We start from the raw sequence: 22616 nt of genomic DNA, 5'->3' as shown, positions 1-22616 counted from the left end.
ACATTTATGTCTACACATCCTCCTACGATGCAGCGTGCCGTCCGGGTTATATTCCTGAAGGTCCCTTCTCAAGGACATGTTAATATTAGTGTCCCATTAGGCTGGCTTGCTTAATTTAGCACCGGATTCCACTCACCTTTACCTCACATTCTATTTATTGAGAATTCTTTAACATGCTCTCTATTCAGACAGATAATTCCTTTTTGTCTGGTTAAAGCTGGTTGTCAAGAGTCTTCAATCTATTGTTGACTTACAGACATAAACAATATGATTTCATTCATCCAGCTGAAATGATTGCTTTTGAATGTTTATTCTTTGATATGTTGAGAGGATTAGTCATGTCTTCTCAATCAGCTGTCTACATCACTTACCACCATTTTGTGTTGGTACAGAGTTTGATTATATTTATTAAGCCTCGAGCCACTGTAGTAAGCAGCACAATGGTGCTCTCCGACCCCGAAGTGGTGCTGATGACAACAATAATAAATTCACTGACCAAGTGTAGCCCTGCCATGTGTTGGAGAGAACCAAAATGATTAGATGGGGAGAGACCCTGCCATGTGTTGGAGAGAACCAAAATGATTAGATGGGGAGAGAGAGGTATAACAAGAATGAGAGAGAGAGTAGCCAATACTGAAACCATCACAGTGTTCCCGTTTGAAAAGCCTTTCATGGATGAGTTACGTAATATTGTTCAATATTTAAAGCTGATGATAATTGACGGTGGCTTGTTGCGTCATGATGAGCGGCCTGTTTCTGATGTGGTGCTGCAGCTTGGGGCCATGCCCAGATATCTTATAATGAAGCTATGAAATGAATAGACCCATCTTCCACATGGGATTGATTGAAATTATACTGTACATTTCAAAGATTTTGAGGGGGAAAATTTGACCTTTGAACCAAGATGGGTAGTAACCGATTCTCCCACAAATTCTGTCTGTTTTAGGTGTTACCAGGATTAATTTGGTTACATAATTATGGAATTTGGTATTATATAATAAACTGAAGTTATGCATTTCATTCTACAAAGTTCTTTGGAACTTGCCTCTGTATACCACTGGTTGGCGCTAAAACGCAACAAACCAAAGATTGGAAAGGGAACATAGCGACAACCATAATGGGTTAGATTACTTTTTTATTTCACTATGGTTAACAAAGGTACTTCACCTTGAATTTATTTTACACACTAGATATTTGGCTATACACGACATTTAGGACATTTATGAATTGTAATCCTCACGACATTCCCTTGACAAAGCTATGTCTGATACAAAATCATGCGAATATTCATCCTTTAAAAAAGTTAAGATATTGTGTTATAAACCCTGTAAGTGTGCCTCCCAGCCTGAAAGAGAGACTGCTATGAGTAAGACGGTACTCAATAATTAACTTCCATAACTAATCCATTGCTAACTTCAGTTGAATTTCATTACTTCAGATAGGCTATTATGTAGACCATAATTAGTAAGATTCTGCAGCAAGTATACACACACACACACACACACACGTGGAGGACACCCTAAGCTCCTCTGTGTGAGAGTCAACGGCCACATGTGCTGCTGGGGATTACCAGTCTACTCTTGAGCCTGCTGGAATCACAATCTGCTGGTTGTTTTTACTCAGTGTAGCAGAAGTAATGTTGGCATGGTGGAATTCCTTATGGTCAGTTCATTCCCAGCTAGCACATTTGGTTCCTTGGAAGTTGCGGGAACGAATGTTTTTGGTTTCACATTGGTTGTGGAAACGAAGTCATACTTCAAAACTGAACGTTTTTTTTACAGATGGGCTATGTACAGGTGCAATGATCTGTAAGCTGCTCTGACAGCTGATGCTTAAAGTTAGTGTGGGAGATATGAGTCTCCAGCTTCAGTGATTTTTGCAATTCGTTCCAGTCATTGGCAGCAGAGAACTGGAAGGAAAGGCGGCCAAAGGAGGAGTTTGCTTTGGGGGTGACCAGTGAAATATACCTGCTGTAGCGTGTGGTGGGTAGTATATGGGGATTTGGTGTCAAAACGGATGGCACTGTGATAGACTGCATTCAATTTGCTGAGTAGAGTGTTGGAGGCTATTTTGTAAATGACATCGCCGAAGTCAAGGATCGGTAGGATAGTCAGTTTTACGAGGGTATTTGACAACATGAGTGAAGGATGCTTTGTTGCGAAATAGGATGCCGATTCTAGATTTAATTTTGGATTGGAGATGCTTAATGTGAGTCTGGAAGGAGAGTTTACAGTCTAACCAGACACTTAGGTATTTGTAGTTGTCCACATATTCTAGGTCAGAACCGTCCAGAGTAGTGATGCTAGACGTGCGGGCAGCTATCGGTTGAAGAGCATGCATTTAGTTTTACTTTTATTTAAGAGCAGTTGGAGGCCACGGAAGGAGAGTTGTATGGCATTGAAGCTCGTCTGGAGGTTTGTTAGCGCAGTGTCCAAAGAAGGGCCAGAACTATACAGAATGGTGTCGTCTGTGTAGAGGTTGATCAAAGAATCACCCGCAGCAAGAGCGGCATCATTGTAATATACAGAGAAAAGAGTCGGCCCGAGAATTGAACCCTGTGGCACCCCCATAGAGACTGGCAGAGGTCCGGACAACAGGCACTCCGATTTGACACACTGAACTCTGTCTGAGAAGTAGTTAGTGAACCAGGTGAGGCAGTCATTAGAGAAACCAAGGCTGTTGAGTCTGCTGATAAGAATGCGGTGATTGACAGAGTCGAAAGCCTTGGCCAGGTCGATGAATACGGCTGCACAGTATTATCTTTTATCAATGGCGGTTATGATATTGTTTAGGACCTTGAGCGTGGCTGGGGTGCACCCATGACCAGCTCAGAAACCAGATTGCATAGCGGAGAAGGTACGGTGGGATTCGAAATGGTCGGGTATCTGTTTGTTTACTTGGCGTTCGAAGACCTTGGAAAGGCAGAGGTCTGCAACAGTTAAGGTCTAGCGTGTTTCCCCCTTTGAAGAGGGGGATGATCGCGGCAGCTTTCCAGTCTTTGGGGATCTGACGATACGACAAAGGTTGAACAGGCTAGTAATAGGGGTTGCAACAATTGCTGCGGATAATTTTAGAAAGAGAGGGTCCAGATTGTCTTGCCCAGCTGATTTGTAAGGGTCCAGATTTTGCAGCTCTTTCAGAACATTAGCTGTTCAGTGTTTCCTAGCCTCAGTGCAGTGGGCAGCAGGGAGGAGGTGTTCTTATTCTCCATGTACTTTACAGTGTCCCAGAACGTTTTGGAGTTTGTGCTACAGGATGCAAATTTCTGTTAGGAAAGCAAAAGGCTAGCTTTTTCAAACTGCCTGTGTATATTGGTTCCTAACTTCCCTGAAAAGTTGCATATCGCGGGGCCTATTCGATGCTAATGCAGAACGCCACAGGATGTTTTTGTGCTGGTCAAGGGCAGTCAGGTCTGGGATGAACCAAGGGCTATATCCGTTCTTAGTTCTACATTTTTTGAATGGGGCATGCTTATTTAAGATGGTGAGGAAAGCACCTTTAAAGAATAACTAGGCATCCTTTACTGACGGAATGAGGTCAATATCCTTCCAGGATACCCGGGCCAGGTTGATTAGAAAGGCTGCTCGCAGAAGTGTTTTAGGGAGCGTTTGACAGTGATGAGGGGTGGTCGTTTGACCACGGACCCATTACGGACGCAGGCAATGAGGCAGTGATCGCTGAGATCCTGGTTGAAGACAGCAGAGGTGTATTCAGAGGGCACTTAGCAGGCACACTTACACACACACACAAACACACTTCATCTGCTATACAAACTCTCTCACAACACACTTAGTAGTAGGGTAAACTAGCTTTCACAGTGCAGTTCTCACACGTGTCCGACACACTGACTAAACAACATAGCCAGATTATGATACGGTATGTGGACGGGCATATGGGTCAGCATTTAGGCAAGGTAGTTGTTGTTCCAGTTTTGAACACTTGGTGACATTCTTCAATGTCTTACTTCCAGAGTCTCAAGTCAGATGAGGAAACCGGAAGCCATAAGGACACCATCCATCAAACCTTTGAGGCACAAGGTACATAAATATTTTTCAAGTTGACTTAATTGTACATTCAGTCTTCAAGACAGGAGTTTTCCTGGTTAGGTCATGTGATCAGGAATAACTCCAAGCCCTATTCATGCAGTCTAATGCTATACTCTGAGGGACTTTCATACTAACATCTGTACGTGTGTCTCAGGGCAGCAGAAGCGATGGAAGCGGGACAGTTCGGGGAGCCCACTCCAATCCCCTGGGCCTGGGGCCGAGGTGTCAGACAGACAGATGAGGGCAGTATGGGAGGAGCTTGGAGTAGGTGGAGGAGGCTTTCTGAACAGACAGGAACTGTCTCTGGTCTGTGACCACCTTGGCCTGCAGGACCTGAATTCAGAGGTATGGCCAGCCCAACATTTCAGCAAGTGGCTGTTTTAATTCCCTAATTCCCAGATCTGTGCACTTGCTGACTCTCCGTCAAGGGATCAAAGGCATTGGATTAGTGTAAACATGGGCCAAAGGAGTTTCCTCTCTATCTCTTATACCAGTATACATCAGTCCATTCCTTTTTAATCCATGAGGTGGAGTAAAAGAGTGCACACCTCAGGGAATCATCTGACTGCAGTCAGTAGTTACTTGCCAAAGATACACTATGTGACCAAAAGTATGTGGACACCTGCTCATCAAACATCTCATTCCAAAATCATGGGCATTATTATGGAGTTGGTCCCCCTTTGCTGCTATAACAGCCTCCACTCTTCTGGGAAGGCTTTCCGATAGATGTTGGAACATTGCTGCGGGGGCTTACATCCATTCAGCCACGAGCATTAGTGAGGTCGGGTACTGATGTTGTGTGATTAGGCCTGGCTCGCAGTTGGCGTTCCAATTCATCCCAAAGGTGTTCGATGGGGTTGAGGTCAGGGCAATGTGCAGGCCAGTCAAGTTCTTCTACACCGATCTCGACAAACCATTTCTGTATGGACCTTGCTTTGTGCACGGGGACATTGTCATGCTGAAACAGGAAAGGGCCTTTCACAAAGATGGAAGCACAGAATCGTCTAGAATGTCATTGTATGCTTTACCATTAAGATTTCCCTTCACTTGAACTAGCCTAGCCCGAACCATGAAAAACAGCCCCAGACCATTATTCTTCCTCCACCAAACTTTACAGTTGGCACTATGCATTGCGTTCTACTGGCATCTGCCAAACACAGATTTGTCCGTTGAGTCCAATGGCGGTGAGCTTTACACCATGGTGATCTTAGGCTTGTGTGAAGCTCCCAACGAGCTTCACACGTTGCTTTCAGAGGCAGTTTGGAACTCGGTAGTGAATGTTGCAACCGAGGACAGACGATTTTTACGCGCTACGCGTTTCAGCACTTGGTGGTCCCGTTCTGTGGGCTTGCGTGCCCTACCACTTCATGGCTGAGCCATTGTTGCTCTTAGACAGTTCCACTTCACAATAACAGCACTTACAGTTGACCGGGGCGGCTCTAGCAGGGCAGAAATTTGACGAACTGACTTGTTGAAAAGGTGGCGTCCTATGACGGTGCCACGTTGAAAGTCACTGAACTCTTCAGTAATGCCATTCTACTGCCAATGTTTGTCTATGGAGATTGCATGGCCGTGTGCTCGATTTTATACACCTGTGCGCAACGGGTGTGGCTGAAACTGCCGATTGCAGTAATTTGAAGCAGTGTCCACATACTTTTGTATATATATTGGATGTGTTATCCTAGATATGAGTAGTTTGAATCTTTCTCTCTGTATCTGGGTTTCTGTATTGAATTTGACTTCATGTTTTAACCCCTGACTCTACGCGTTATCACACAGGAGTTGGACGCCCTCTTCAGGAAGTTGGACACTGACCTGGATGGGAAGGTCAGCCTCAGGAAGTTCCAGAAGGGTCTTTTCAGAGATAAGGGTGTCCCAGTTCCCACCTCCTCCACCCCCATACGCCCCAACCCCCACCGCTCACTCCAGCAGGTGAGCAGACAGACAGACAGAACAACACCCTTTTTAGGGAACGTGTACATGTTTAACAGTAATTAATTTATATGGAAATGTATGTGATAGAGTCTGGGTCAGTAGAGTAAATGTATGTAATTAGGCCAGAATAATGATCCGTGGATAATATAAATGACAATACATTGCCACGTTGGACCGCCTTCTGTCTCGAACTGAAGGGAATATTTGATATTCTATTTATAACAAATAAACTGTCACTTTGCATTAAATGTGGGCTGATTGGTGTTTGAACCTGCAATTTGTAACTTTTTGGGGCCCGGACCAAATTCACATACGAATGTGAGTTATAGATCTGTCATTCTCATTGAAAGCAAGTCTAAGAAGCGGTAGATTTGTTCTATGTGCTCTATTTCTGTGCTTCACGTTCTAATGTTTTGTTTTTGTGTCTTTTACTTTTGATTTTGATACTCTAGCCTCAACAGCTGAAAATATAACATTTTTGGTTATAGCAGTTTAGATGGTACAATGATTCTAAACACTATACTTGCTTGTTTTGACACATAAGGTGAAATTAGGAGAACTATTAGAATTTCAGCAACCAGGAAATGACAGAGTGATTTCAGCATATTGTACCTTTTAAGGACCCAGCTAGCACATTTGGTTCCTTGGAAGTTGTGGGAACTTAAGTTTTTGGTTTCCCATTGCTTCTGGGAACAAAGCCATATGTTTCTTGACTGGTAAAGGACAACATTTTTTAAACGTTCTGAGAACGGAAGTGATCATTTCACCTGTAGCTGATTGATAGAATGCCAAGAGTGTGCAAAGCTGTCATCAAGGCAAAGGGTGGCTACTGAAGTAGCTAAAATATATATATATTTTTTTGAATTGTTCAACACTTTTTGGTTACTACATGATTCCATATGTGTTATTTCATTATTTTTAATGTCTTAACTATTATTCGGACGTCTTGCAGTCTCTATGGGGGTGCCACAGGGTTCAATTCTCGGGCCGACTCTTTTCTCTGTATATTTCAATGATGTCACTCTTGCTGCAGGTGATTTGATCCACCTCTGATCCACCTCTACGCAGACGACACCATTCTGTATACTTCTGGCCCTTCTTTGGACACTGTGCTAACAAACCTACAAACGAGCTTCAACACCATACAACACTCCTTCTGTGGCCTCCAACTGCTTTTAAATGCTAGTAAAAGTAAATGCATGCTCTTCAACCGATTGCTGCCCGCACTCTCCCGCCCGACTAGCATCACTACTCTGGACGGTTCTGACCTAGAATATGTGGACAACTACAAATACCTAGGTGTCTAGTTAGACTGTAAACTCTCCTTCCAGACTCACATTAAGCATCTCCAATCCAAAATTAACTCAAGAATCAGCTTCCTATTTCGCAACAAAGCCTCCTTCACTCATTCCGAAAAACATACCCTCGTGGAACTGACTATCCTACCGATCCTTGACTTCGGCAATGTCATTAACAAAATAGCCTCCAACACTCTACTCAGCAAATTGGATGTAGTCTATCACAGTGCCATCCGTTTTATCACCAAAGCTCCATATACTACCCACCACTGCGACCTGTATGCTCTCGTTGGCTGGCCCTCACTACATATCCGTCGCCAAACCCACTGGCTCCAGGTCATCTATAAGTCTTTGCTAGGTAAAGCCCGCCTTATCTCAGCTCACTGGTCACCATAGCAACACCCACGCGCTCCAGCATGTATATTGCACTGGTCATCCCCAAAGCCAATTCTTCCTTTGGCTGCCTTTCCTTCCAGTTCTCTGCTGCCAATGACTGGAACAAATTGCAAACATCTCTGAAGCTGGAGTCTTATATCTCTCTCTCTAACTTTAAGCATCAGCTGACTGAGCAGCTTACAGATCATTGTACCTGTACACAGCCAATCTGTAAATAGCACACCCGACTACCTCATCCCCATGTTATTACTTACCCTCTTGCTCTTTTGCACCCAAGTATCTCTACTTGCACATCATCTTCTGCACATCTATCACTCCAGTATTAATGCTATATTGTAATTATTTTCGCCTCTAGGGCCTATTTATTGTCTACCTCCCTACTCTTCTACATTTGCACACACTGTACATAAATAGAAAAATCTTTCTTTTCTTTTGTGTTATTGACTGTGTTGTTTTTGTCGCACTGCTTTGCTTTATCTTGGCCAGGTCGCAGTTGTAAATGAGAACTTGTTCTCAACTGACCTACCTGGTTAAATAAATGTGAAATAAAAATAAGTCAATAAAATTCTACAATGTAGAAAAGAGTAAAAATAAAGAAAAACCCTTGAATGAGTAGGTGTGTCCAAACTTTTGACTGGCACTGTACATATGAAATGAGTAAAACAGTATGTAAACATTATCAAAGTGACAAGTGTTCTATTATTAAAGTGACCAGTGATTCAATGTCTATGTACATAGAGCAGCAGTCTCTAGGGTGCAGGATTGAGTAACCTGGTGGTAGCTAGTGACAGTGACTAAGTTCAGGGCATGGTACTGGGTGGAGTCCGGTTAGTGATGGTTATTTTTCAGTCTGATGGCCTTGAGATGGAAGCTGTTTTTCAGTCTCTGTCCCAGCTTTGATGCATCTATACTGACCTCGCCTTCTGGATGATAGCGGGGTGAACAGGCTGTGGCTCGTGTGGTTGATGTACTTGATAATCTTTTTGGCCTTCCTGTGACATCGGGTGCTGTAGGTGTCCTGGAGGGCAGGCAGTGTGTACCCGGTGATGCGTTAGGCAGACTGCACCACCCTCTGGAGAGCCCTGCTGTTGCGGGCGGCATAATTGCCGTACCAGGTGGTGATACAGCCTGACAGGATGCTTTCAGTGGTGAATCTGTAAAAGTTTGAGGGTTTAGGGGCCAAGTCAAATTTCTTCAGCCTCCTGAGGTTGAAGAGGCACTGTCTGTGTGGGGGTGGACCATTTCAGATTGTCAGTGATGCGTACGCCAAGGAACTTGAAACTTTCCACCTTTTCCACTGCGGTCCCGTCAATGTAGATAAGACCAATTAGTGGGCCTGAAAACAATTTACAAGATAAAGGATAGAGAGTTTTGTTGACACTGAGAACGGAATGTATATGTTTTTAAATAACATTCTTTGGACGTTAATGTTTTTTTATGGAAAGTTTTCTTAATGTTCAAAAATATGACTTTAAATAGAACCATAAGGAAACCTGCAGAAAAGTACTGAAATTCCCACAGAAGAATGTTTTCCTAACTTTCAACTATTTGAGAACATTCCTAATGTCAAACCAGTTGGAGAATGTTCCTAGAACATTACCAAAATTGAAATGAAATGTACCATGTTTGAACTTTTAGGAAACATTCTGTTAAAGTAATGTAATGTTTTTTTTTTGTCAAGTTCCTTAAATGTGCTGAGAAAGTTGCTTGGCTTTGGAACAATCTTGCACCATTCCCAGAAAGGTGTGGGAAGGTTGTATGCAAAAGAACCATAGGACAACCACACTCTCACCAAGAAACATATGGTTCGCCGAACATTATGTGCTTGCTTGGGAGGCTCTTGAAATATTCTCTGTGGCTTATAGTTTTGTTTAGGATTAAGATAAAGGCATAATAAATTATTCAAAATATGATCTATTGATTAGAAATTGTCCCTTCCCTTCAGTATCTGACATAAAAGGCAAACAGAAACTTTAACCCAATATCTTTTCAGTAATTGGTCTTCTGACCAATCAGATCTGAAAAAGATCTCATATATGAAGATCTGATGTGACTGGTCAAAAAAACAATTAAACCGCCACATCCTGCTGTTTCACCTGCGGGATAGTTTGAGACCAACCACCCAGACAGCTGATGAAACTGAGTATTTCTGTCTGTAATAAATCCCTTTTGTGTGGAAAATCTCATTTTGATTGGCTGGGCCTGGCTCCCCAGTGGGTGGGCCCATGTCCTCCCACGCCCCTGCCCAGTCATGTGAAATCCATAGATTAGGGCCTAATGAATTAATTTCAATTGACTGATTTCCTTATATGAACTGTAAGAGCCAATTTATGCATTATTCTAGTGTTGGCGGTGCCTTATGGATGGTGTGACGCAATTGTGGAGCCCCGGGGGTTACCACATCGCCGTGTGCCTCTCAAATGTTGTAACAATGCAGAGTGCTCCGTATAGCTCCGCATTTACATGATTGGTTAACAGTAGTTGAGGGCAGAAGGTCCTGTAAAACACAAACTCACTTCCTTGACAACTTCCTTCACAACAGCTCTGCACTGCTCTGAGAAGCACAAAAAGTATGTTTGCTCTGACTGCCACCGCATCGCAGAAAATTCTGTATGGCCAATGCAGACGTCGTATTGACCATGCAGCACATTTTTTTAAATAGTTGAAATTGTTGCATGTTGCGTTTTATACTTTTGTTCGCTATAGTAGGCTGTCTGTCTCTCAGATGACGAATGCTCCAATTTCCTGCTGGTCAATTAAGGCAGCAGCCAATCATAAAATTGAGGGGGCAGAGCTTAGTTTGCCCTTCCTGCGTTCGCTTGCTGAATGACAATTTCCACACGAAGAGAAAGCCAAAGTTTGAAATCATGTATTGCACTTCAAGTCTGATATGTCGCCGTGGTCTGTTAACATGGGCTATGAAAGACAACATCCTTTCTTTCCAAGCTTGGCATGTTGGTGCCTCCCATGTATTAGGAACAACTAGGTACATGAACCAGCACTGAGACAAAAGTGTGTTTCTCAGGCTTGCTCAGAACCTAAATACTACTGCTACTCCTCCATGTCCCAAACTGGTGTGGGATGTAAACCATGAGCAAATAGGGAATGGAATGTAGGCTAAGCCATATTAAGTGTTATAACAGCAAAATTGCGTTTATTAGTGGCACGTGCAATAATGTATTTGTGGTGCTGAAGCTCTTTTGTCTGTGGGAGCCTGGATTACACAATGCACAGTGGAGGTGGGTTATTCTTAGAGAAAGCGGCATGACCGAAGGAGGTGTTTCTGCTACAATGCCCTTCTTTGTATAACTTTCTTTTTGTATTTCTATGGCATTTGGGAACAGAGGTGAGGCGGAACTGCGCAGTGCCACACTGATCTACAGCAGTGTTCCGTGGAGGAGGAACTAAATTGGGCCATCAGCTAGCCTGTTCCTGTAGCTTTCATGTCTTCCTCTGTTTTCTGCCAGGCCTTTGAGGAGCGGATGGTGCGCTCCACCTCTCCATCTCTCCTGTCTGCCACCGTGGGCCAGAGGCTGCTGACCAGGCTGGACGATGGGTCGGGCTGCACCAGTCCAGAGAGGGTCATCACCCTCTGGAATGAGGAGGGCATCCGGAACAGCAGGGACATCCTACAGGTCAGTGCCGGACTTGTACCATGACAGTTGGCTAGTTGGAGCCTGTCACACTATGTGTTTGATGTTAGATAATAAGCACCCAGTGTGAACATCATGTGGTTTTTAGTGGTTTAGCATGCTCTGGGCTTGTGAGCAGAATCTGTGAAAGGTAAGCTTTGTGAGAAAGTTATGAACCAATGTACGTCTTCATCCTATTACTGTTTTTTATTTGAATATCCTCCAGTCATGGATACACACGCTCATTGCTTGTACCAGTTATTTTCAGAAGTTGCTTTGAAATGTTGATTACTCTTCCTTTGCTGCTACTTGAATTGAAATGTTGCTGAAAAGCCTTGGTGTTCAGGGATTGGTACAGGTTTTTCAATGGGTGGGTCTAATCCTGAATGGTGATTGGTTAAAAGCACATTCCAGCCGGTGTCTATTCCACAACTTTCCACCTGCTAAATCTATCAGGTTAAAATGCCTATTTACTCTGTTCCATCTGAATGCGCAATCCACTGTCTCATCAGCCTAGGCAGGCAATTTATAAACTTGATATCCACTATAAAAAGCATCTAAACATTACCTCACATTTCTTTTAGACTAACATTTAGTTTTCGAAAGCAGAGGTTTGTATAAACCTTGCTGTCTGTCTCACTGACATTTGCAACATCGTTTCAATATAAAAATTCGATCTCCAGCTGTCACATTGTAATGAACGTGTAGGAGTCGGGGCGAGATAGACAGGCAGGCAGCGTTTCTCAGCCAGTCGAAATCATGAATCAGCTGGCATCATTTTTATGGATATATACAAAGAAATGTCAATTGAAAAAAGGTCAAACGAAGTGCAGTCTTTACTTTGTTGTTGGCTAGCTCCTCTGAACAACAATGTCCTGATGAGAGAGTGCATTTTATTTGCCAGGCGAAATCGTGCCTCATTAGATCATTGTTATGGATGTATCCAAATAAATGTCACTAGAGAACTGCTTAAACAAATGCAAATGCTGCTACTGTTATTTTTTTAACGTTTGACGTGACTGTAAGTTAGCCGTAGTTGGCTGGCTAGCAAGCAAGTGATAAGAACGTTGCCAGCCAGTATGGCAATGGAACATTTAGAACGAACGACTGAGTCGCGTCCATAGATACAGAACAAAAAGACTGAACGACTGGGTCGCATCTCTGGCAACCGAACCAATAGAACGAACCAGCCGGCTTGGGTAGCAACCCTAGATTTGTGTCGAGACTATATCTTGTGGAAGGATGAAATAGTATGAATAAATTAATCTAAATAACGTTTTTAAATTAAAATATGTTAATCAGTATTTGAATATGTTGGTAACCTGTGAAAATGCCCTCGAAGCTGGTGTTTGGAGGATATTTTGGCACGGCAGCTGGTGTTAGGAGGATATATTGGCACGGTTTGCCTTGCCAATATATCCTCCAAGCACCGGCTTCTCGGGCATTATCACTTAAATAAAGAAGGCTGCAAGATTTCTAATTTCATCAATTTGACATGACAAGTTCCATAAACTGTATTTCTGACTCCTTTAGGGGCATATCTCCTTCCTGTGTGTAAAATGTGTAGTAGGAGTAGAATTGAGATTGTGAGTTCCAGTTACATGTAGTGGATGGTCTTTTGGTTTAGATTACATGCTGTGGTGTAGAACTATAATCTATGGAACACTGCCTACAAAAGGCCCAAGCAAGACACACTCTAGTTACATTATGTGTTACTGAAATAATCCTCTTGTAATCTGACACATTTTATTACATGAGGATGAACTGAACTTTGACATGAATTTATATTTACCATACACCAGTTGTCAAAACACCTGGGGCCTCATTTATAAATGTTGCGTATGCACAAAATATGCCCGAAAACATGCGTGCGCCAGTTTTCACGTGAAAGTTTGCATTTATAAAACCGGAACTTGACGTGAGAATTTGCTTATCCTCCGCAATCTTTAGACCATGTGTACACACAGTTTCTTGTGGCTGAAGTATTGCATTGCAAGAAGGCGAAAGTAGCCTTGTGCAGGAATACACAACACTTTTTTTCATAACAAAAAACAGGTTGCTAAAAATAATAATATGCAATAATTTGCAGTTAGTGAGAATCTATTTATTTGGTCTTTGCATTCTAAAATCATTATAAATAGGCCTATATTTCCGATTATTTATTACATTTCCATGATCAGTGAAGAATAAATTCCTCACCTTTTCTGACCGATTGTTTCGTACTCGCGAAATAGCCTAGAGGCCTACAAAAAGTTAGGATAGGCTACCAGTCATCTCATGTGCCTCAGTTGGTAGAGCATTGTGCTTGCAACGCCAAGGTTGAGGGTTGTGGGTTCAATTCCCATAGGGGACCATTTCAAAAAAGTAAAAAAATGTATGCTGCTCTGGATAAGAGCGTGTACTAAAATGTAAAAACGTCCCATCTCTCATTTAATTTGACCCACTTCACAGTAGTAAATAGATAAGCTATTTCAAGTATTTTGCTCTTTGCGATCCGATGCGCAGTTCGAAGGTAGACCAGGTTTCACCTTTTCCATTGATGTTTGAAGGCGACATCTGATTACTGTAATTTCACATTTCTCGAGTAGACAATATTTCATTTATTAACATAATGCATATATTATAATCATTGCAGAATACATTCTAAAGCTTTTCTGGCCATGATGAGTTAATATTCCTAAAGTAGCCATACATCAAATTGCCATGCACATGGCTCAATTAATTGGTCCTATTAGATAGACTATTATCATTTCTAGTTTTTTCTCTATGTATCCGAAAGGGAGCATGGTTTATAACATACATTCCAATTTAACAGGTGAACAGACAGTTGATCTTGATCTGAAACCAAGCCATGAGGTTGAAGGAATTGTCCGTAGAGCGCCAAAACAGGATTGTGTCGAGGCACAGATCTGGGGAAGGGTACCAAAAAATGTTTGCAGCATGGAAGGTCCCCAAAAACACAGTTGCTTCCATCATTCTTAAATGGAAGAAGTTTGGAACCACCAAGACTCTTCCTAGAGCTGGCCGCCTGGCCAAACTGAGCAATCGGGGGAGAAGGGCCTTGGTCAGGGAGGTGACCAAGAACCCAATGGTCACTCTAACAGAGCTGTAGAGTTCTTCTGTGGAGATTGGAGAACCTTCCAGAAGGACAACCATCTCTACAGCACTCCACCAATCAGGCCTTTATGGTAGAGTGGCCAGATGGAAGCCACTCTTCAGTAAAAGGCACATGACAGCCCGCTTGGAGTTTGCCAAAATGCACCTAAAAGACTCTCAGTCCATGAGAAACAAGATTCTCTGGTCTGATGAAACCAAGATTCAACTCTTCGGCCTGAATGCCAAGTGTCACGTCTGGAGGAAACCTGGCACCATCCCAATGGTGAAGCATGGTGTTGGTGGTGGTGGTGGCAGCATCATGCTGTGGGGATGTTTTTCAGCAGCAGGGACTGGGAGACTAGTCAGGATTGAGGGAAAGATGAACGGAGCAAAGTACAGTGTTTCTAGATGAAAACCTGCTCCAGAGTGCTCAGGTCCTCAGACTGAGGGGAAGGTGCACCTTTCAACAGGACAACGTCCCTAAACACGCAGCCAAGACAATGCAGGAGTGGCTTCAGGACAAGTCCTTGATTGTCGTTGAGTTGCCCAGCCAGAGCCCGGACTCTGGCTGGGCCAGATGTTTTGCTTTGTCATTATGGGGTAATGTGTGTAGATTGATCAGGGGGGGGGAACTATTTAATCCATTATAGAATAAGGCTGTAACATAAAAAAATGCGGAAAAAGTCCATGGGTCTGCATTATTTTCGAATGCATTGTATAATGCTCGTTCACACGGGCACAAATCTGGTTTATAACATGCATATGTATGGTGTTAGACAAATGTATACATCTCCATATATTTGTGAGCATGCAATCCTTTCAGAAATGGCGCACGCAGATATTTAGTGTAAAATATACGCAACGGTTATAAATTAGGCCCCTGGTCCTGGAGAGCTACAGGGTTGCAGGCTTTTGTTCCAACCCTGCAATAAGGACCAGGGTTGATGATTAGGTGACCACTGCCGTAAGTTTGCCAGATGACCTCATGCTGTTCTATCCCCTCCAGACTCTGGACTTCCCCCTGGAGGAGCGAGTCAGTCTGGCGGAGCTCACCCTGGCCCTGGACAATGAGCTGCTGGTCAGCGGCAACGGCATCCACCAGGCCGCTCTCATCTCTTACAAGAACGAGATCCAGTTCCTCCAGTGAGTCTTTGGTTTGATACTGTATACTTTGGTACTGCATGCTTCTATGGACTCTATAGAGGTTATGGTCAAAGACACTTTAGTACATCCTCTGGATTCATTTCCTGTGTGAGCCAATGACCTTAAACTGAGACCAAATCATTTACATCAACTCTTTATTGATTTCATGGTCAATAATTGCTATAGGGGGAATCATTGGTTCAACTTCACACTAATAGTCACACAAAACCTGTAGCCTACATGTTACATCATGGATTTTTGGTTGATAGATTTGTACTATGTCTCCACCTAGAGGTGAGAGATGTTGATGTTTTCATATTGTTGATTGCAACAATCATTGCCGTGTCAGTTTACTGACCATCTTTGGAACCAAAATACTGCATTCTTTCAGTAAGTATTAATTTGCCAATATTAAACTGCTGTGGTCAGCCTTTTTTGATTCTTTGTGCATAATGTACATAGAATAACTGCCGTTAAAGTGAGTCCTCCATGATCAGGTCATTCTGGTGAGTGTTGTGCTTAGGTCCATGGCCAATGTCTGTCCGCGGTCTATCCCTCAGGGTCCTAGCAGACCAGGCTTGTCAGGAAAGGGACAAGGTCAAGGCCGACCTGGAGTGGGCCGACAGGAGAAACCTCCAGCTGGTCAGAGAGGTGGATGACAGGCACGCCACTATTGAGTCACTGAATGAAACCAAAATCAAGTAAGACCTTCTCTTCCTTCTTGCCTCCATGTCATTCTGTATGTTACAGACTGATGTGATGGTTGGAAAATCTTGCTTGACTGGTTGTGTATTGTCATGCGTGGTGGATGGAACTTTTTTGTTAAACTTCTGATTGGCAGGGGTCTGGAGCAGGAGTTCCGGGATAGGCTAACGGCCCTGCGCAGTGAATCGGAGCAGGAGAGCGAGGTCTTGCAACAGCAGGTGGAGCGTGAGCGGGCTAAGCTCAAAGAGGAAGTGGAGGTCCTACATGCACAGGATGCCAGTCTGCAGGAGGAAATCTGTAATGCCACCCAGGTGACAAGCACTATAGATGCACACCGTGAGGTTTTTACAATGATAAAGGAGTACTAGGAATGCAGACGATTGCTTAACCACCCTGCCTAAAAGATTCCTTGAGCTTAACCTCTATTTGATTTCACTTCATAAGAGGCTCCTCGTGCTTTTGAATGCACGTCTTTTGTATGAGTATAAACTGGTTAAGTTTCTGCAAGCAGTTTGTTTTCATCTCCATCCCAGTCTCCTCTCTAGAGACCTCAAAAGAGAGGATTAGATTAGTTCATGTGATTTAGTTTTTTGCCTTCATACTTGCAACATCCATACTCTATGCCCACGGACAACCAACGAATGCCAGACTCCTGCTTAGCTTCTTAACAATCACCCATCGTTAGTACCCCTATTGCTCTCTGTTATGGAGTGGTTATACTGTGTTGCTGTGGATATCTTAAAGCGGTATCGTATCACTCTCAATAACCCTCCCTCTGGGCTAACAGGAGAACCGCCGTTTGGAGGAGGAGGACAGTGTTCTGAAGGGGAAGCTGTCGGAGGCAGAGAACACCATCTCCAAGCTGCAGAGAGACCTGGACCAGCTTCTACTAGACAAGGTGAGAGGGAACTATGTGAGGATGGGCTTGATGTAGGGTGACCGGATTTAGAATTCCCAAATGCGGGACAGTGTAGCCTATACATGAATGTTTTTTTCAGGCAGCACCCCTCAGGGAATGTAAACAGTTAGGAAGGGGAAACTTTTAAAATGGGATTGAGTGAAGTAGCAGCAAATATGTTAAATTAGCAACTAATGAGCATGGAGAGTTTTATGAAATTACCTTTCAGTCTAATATGGCTATTTATGTGCTTTTGTAGCTCTTCGTTAGACGCAAGCTTTTTGGAAGTACTGGTAGTTCTCTCCAAGTTTATTTGGAATTTAGCCCAAAAAGATTTCACAAATGGGATTGGTTGACAATATGATATTGGCCAACATCTTTTCTTGCACTGTGCAGAATATCAGCTCTCAACAACGATTGGAGAAATGTATTAACATCACCAGCACCAGATCCTTATATATCTTGTCATAAGCGCAAGGTGACTTCAAAAAAGACCGGTTGGAATGTCAATTCTCATTAAATTAATAGGAAATCTGACTGTTTTAATTTGTTGATCAAAAGCGGGACAAAGGGCCAAAATGCAGGACTGTCCCGCACAATCCGGGATATGTGGTCACCCTAGCGTGATGATGTCCTGCTGTGGTAACTCATCCCTCAGGGAGTGAGCAGTGTGGTTTTTGCCAGGAATTAATGATTGATAAGTGTTTCCGTTTTGTTTGGCTGACACAGTTTGGGAGCCTGGATCCGAACAATACAGGGCTGCTGAACCAGGAGGAGCGCTTCTCTGAGATCATCAAGGAGTACGAGCTGCAGTGCCGGGTAAGAGTGTGTGTGTTGGGCCTCCCGAGTGGCGCAGTGGTCTAAGGCACTGCAACACAGTGCTAGCTGTGCCACTAGAGATTCTGGGTTCGAGTCCAGGCTCTTTTGTAGCCGGCCGCGACCGGGAGACCTATGGGGCGGCGCACAATTGGCCCAGTGTCGTCTGGGTTAGGGGAGGGTTTGGCCGGCAGGGATGTCCTTGTCCCATCGCGCACTAGCGACTCCTGTGGCGGGCCGGGCGCAGTGCACGCTGACACGGTCGCCGGGTGTACGGTGTTTCCTCCGACACAATGGTGCGGCTAGCTTCCGGGTTAAGTGGGCATTGTGTCAAGATGCAGTTTGGCTTGGTTGGGTTGTGTTTCAGAGGACGCACGCCTCTCCCGAGTCCGTTTGGGAGTTGCAGCGATGAGACAAGACTGTAACTACCAATTGGATACCATGAAATTGGAGTTAAAGGGGGTGATTTTTTTTTTTTTAAGAAAGGCTGTGTGTGTTTAAATAATCATGCCTTGCGTGGAACCCCCAAGGGGGCTCGACCTGGTTTCCCTTTCAAAATTTTCCAAAACATAGCGCAGTAATTAGTTATACACTGCATGCATAACATTTATGATTTATGGCAAACTATTTTTAAAGACTTTTTGTTTACTTGCCCGGACAGAGTCGAGACCTGTTTTGAGTGTGTGAATGACAATCCTCTTGATTTATCCAAACGCCTCCCATTTTGGGAAACTAGAAAGTGAAGGTGAGCGTGTGTTATTCTAGGTTCACAGAATTTGTGATGCAGTGTGGTTTGAATAGCATGTGCGTGGCAGTGAGGCCATTGTGACTAATACTGCTCTATCTTTATACTATTTCTGCTGTGCTTTGCTGTGTTTGTTATGTATGTTTGTCTGAAGTATTGCCTGTTAAATGACACGTCTTTGTCTCACAGGAGCTGCGGGACCGGAATGACGAGTTGAACTCTGAGGTGGAGATGTTAAAGAGTCAGGGGATGGGGAGGCGACCCAGGCGGGCAAGAGACACGTCCACACACGCGTGGTCCAGCCGACGATCACTGACCACTGAGTCTGACTCTGGTAAATCCCACTCATAGCCCTAAGCCATATACTGTGTTCACCCGATTTGTCCCTAGAATTGATATTTGTGCCCTGATTAGAAAATATATTTATTTATTTAAACGTACAGTATATGGGCCTTGTCCTTGGAGGACTGAAAGGCCCCTCCTTTCTCTCTTCCCCACCCATGTATGCACATACACACCCTCTTTCACACACACCCTCTCATTTCTCCACTCAGTCCCACTCCAGTTACACTGACAGTTTCACTTTAGCCACTGACCTACTCTCTACAGTAATCTTGTTCATTGTGCTTCAGATGACCCTGAGATGAAAATAGGCATATCTCCCATGGCTAGCAAAAAGCTACAAGTGGCCAATAAGAATGGTAAGAATTGGAAACATCAATAATTTTTTCCCTCTGTAAAAACCTGTTGGATATGACTCGCCACCTTGGTGTTTTTATTTCTATTCCCTCAGGCCCGGGTTGTCTGGAGAGTCTGCCAGGTCCGGTTGTAAGCATTGAGACGGAGATGGCCATGGAACAGTTTAAGGAGAGGCACAGCCAGGAGGTGCAGGACCTGAAGATTGAGTTAGAGACCAAGGTAGAGGAGGCATTCTGATACGCACGCTCACACTAGGTTTTAATATTTTCAAGAAACTACAAATTTTCCTTCCTGAGAAAATTGCAAGAAATTACGGGCTTCCCGGTATTCCCGTTCAAACCGGAAGTGGTATTTAAAAGCTATAATACCAGCGAAAAAAATCTGACATGATTATACCACTATAAATGGAGAAATAGACACATGAATCTAACGGTTTCTTGTTGTATTTGTTGCAATTTAATCAACTCAGTTCTCTCAAACACTATTTAATTGATGTAGCCTAGTTAACAGGTCTATGATGCACTGTTGGCCAACTGTTAAAATATTATGAGGTTCTTACAGTCTAGTGAAAATTACATTCATTTTAGCCTACCTTTGACTGAAAGATGCAGCTTGGTCATTTTCTCTCCCCTTACAACTGTCTATCGGTGAAATTTGGGAAGGTTGTGGCTGTTTTTACTTTGCCTATTGTGGTGATTTTGTCAGAGGGAACTTTTTCCTGTTTTGTTGCATTACAACCTGTAATTTAAATGTATTTTTATTTGGATTTCATGTAATGGACATAAACAAAATAGTCCAAATTGGTGAAGTGAAATGAAAAAAATTACTTGTTTCAAAAAATGAAAAAGCGGTACGTGCATATGTATTCAGATCTGGTGCAGCCAATTACCTTCAGAAGTCACATAATTAGTTAGATTGCACACAGGTGGACTTTACGTGTCACATGATCTGTCACATGATCTCAGTATATATACACCTGTTCTGAAAGACCCCAGAGTCTGCAACACCACTAAGCAAATGGCACCACCAAGAAAGAGGCACCATGAAGACCAAGGAGTTCTCCAAACAGGTCAGGGACAAAGTTGTGGAGAAGTACAGATCAGGCTTGAGTTTAAAAAAATATCAGAAACTTTGAACATCCCACGGAGCACCATTAAATCCATTATTCAAAAATGGAAAGAATATGGCACCACAACAAACCTGCCAAGAGTGGGCCGCACACCAAAACTCACAGACTAGGCAAGGAGGGCATTAGTCAGAGAGGCAACAAAGAGACCAAAGATAACCCTGAAGGAGCTGCAAAGCTCCACAGCGGAGATTGGATTATCTGTCCATAGGACCACTTTAAGCTGTACACTCCACAGAGCTGGGCTTTACGGAAGAGTGGCCAGAAAAAAGCCATTGCTTAAAGAAAAAAAATAAGCAAACACGTTTGGTGTTTGCCAAAAGGCATGTGGGAGACTGCCCAAACATATGGAAGAAGGTACTCTGGTCAGATGAGACTCAAATGTAGCTTTTTGGCCATCAAGGAAAATGCTATGTCTGGCGCAAACCCAACACCTCTCATCACCCTGAGAACACCATCCCCAAAGTGAAGCATGGTGGTGGCAGCATCATGCCTTGGGGATGTTTTTCATCGGCAGGGACTGGGAAACTGGTCAGAATTGAAGGAATGATGGATGGCGCTAAATACAAGGAAATTCTTGAGGGAAACCTGTTTGTCTTCCAGAGATTTGAGACGAGGACAGAGGTTCACTTTCCAGCAGGACAATAACCCTAAGCATACTACTAAAGCAACACTCGAGTGGTTTAAGGGGAAACATTTAAATGTCTTGGAATGGCCTAATCAAATCCCAGACCTCAATCCAATTGAGGTCTGTACCCGCTGTACCACAGCGGAACCGATCCAACTTGAAGGAGCTGGAGCAGTTTTGCATTGAAGAATGGGCAAAAATCCCAGTGGCTAGATGTGCCAAGCTTATAGAGACATACCCCAAGAGACTTGCAGCTGTGATTGCTGCAAAAGGTGGTTCTACAAAGTATTGACTTTGGGGGGAATAGTTATTTTCCTTTTTTTTGTCTTATTTCTTGTTTGTTTCACAATAAAAAATATTTTGCATCTTCAAAGTGGTAGGCATGTTGTGTAAATCAAATGATCCAAACCCACCAAAAAAAATCAATTTTAATTTCAGGTTGTAAGGCAACAAAATAGGAAAAATGCCAAGGGGGGTGAATACTTTCGCAAGCCACTGTATCTGACTCTCCGCTTATTAAACAGTTAAGCTGTAGCGGAGATTCAGCACCATGGGTAGCACTGCGGTTGATCAATTATCCATGAATCTAAACTCGTCATGAATCATGACCATTCTAAGGTAGGCTATATTTTACATAAAATAAAATGGTAAAATAAATGGTATGCCTATTTCTAGCAATAAAGTAAATAGTCACAGAATAAAATAAATTAAACGTGAGCCTTCTGGCTATATAATTAAATAAAGACCCACACATTATTATTTTCCATTATTACTTTTATTCAGGGCAGTGCATACATTCTTCCCAGATAGGCGTTTTTTTGATCTTTGCCACAAATTGGCCACAGACTGAGAAGGCTCTCTTGGTCTCCACGGAGGTGGCCTGGATCGTGGCGAGCGCCTCAAACAGGTATTTTGACCTGTATGTTTCCTCCTTAGAGAGAATTTTCAGTAGGTCGATTTTGCTTTCGGCCTCGTTGGCAATACTTTTTGTAAAACTTTGCCCCACAGACAATAATAAAATGCAACAATTTCAAAGATTTTACTGAGTTACGGTTCAAATAAGGAAATCAGTCAATCAATCAGTCAATTGAAATAAATAAATTGGGCCCTAATCTATGGATTTCATGACTGGGAATAAAGATATGCATCTGATGGTCACAGATACTTACAGAAAAAAGGTAGGGCGCGTGGATCAGAAAACCAGTCAGTATCTGGTGTGACCACCATTTCCCTCATGCAGCGTGACACATCTCCTTCGCATAGAGTTGATCAGGCTGTTAATTGTGGCCTGTGGAATGTTGTCCCACTTCTCTTCAATGGCTGTGTGAAATTGCTGGATATCGGTGGAAACTGGAACACACTGTCGTACACATCGATCCAGAGCATCCCAAACATGCTCAATGGGTGACGTGTCTGGTGAGTATGCAGGCCATGGAAGAACTGGGATGTTTTC

At 43.2% G+C, this 22616-nt stretch overlaps 1 protein-coding gene across 4 annotated transcripts in view; it reads left to right on the top strand.

Annotated features, from left to right (window-relative positions):
- The window catches only part of LOC139562302 (ninein-like protein), a 54701-nt gene that overhangs the window by 14970 nt on the left and 17115 nt on the right, over nt 1-22616 (top strand). For all 4 annotated transcript variants that reach the window (XM_071379887.1, XM_071379885.1, XM_071379886.1 and 1 more), the window contains exons 5-16: nt 3971-4037; nt 4201-4391; nt 5826-5978; nt 11143-11310; nt 15410-15546; nt 16107-16247; nt 16388-16562; nt 17039-17149; nt 17879-17968; nt 18900-19044; nt 19343-19411; nt 19504-19628. In XM_071379887.1, coding sequence (XP_071235988.1) covers nt 3971-4037; nt 4201-4391; nt 5826-5978; nt 11143-11310; nt 15410-15546; nt 16107-16247; nt 16388-16562; nt 17039-17149; nt 17879-17968; nt 18900-19044; nt 19343-19411; nt 19504-19628 — 1572 coding nt within the window. The remainder of the gene's footprint in view (nt 1-3970; nt 4038-4200; nt 4392-5825; nt 5979-11142; nt 11311-15409; nt 15547-16106; nt 16248-16387; nt 16563-17038; nt 17150-17878; nt 17969-18899; nt 19045-19342; nt 19412-19503; nt 19629-22616) is intronic.

This window comes from Salvelinus alpinus, chromosome 32, assembly GCF_045679555.1.
Source record: "Salvelinus alpinus chromosome 32, SLU_Salpinus.1, whole genome shotgun sequence".
Classification (NCBI taxonomy): domain Eukaryota; kingdom Metazoa; phylum Chordata; class Actinopteri; order Salmoniformes; family Salmonidae; genus Salvelinus; species Salvelinus alpinus.
The sequence above is the reverse complement of the archived record's forward strand: the minus strand, read 5'-3'. Positions and strand labels throughout refer to the sequence as shown.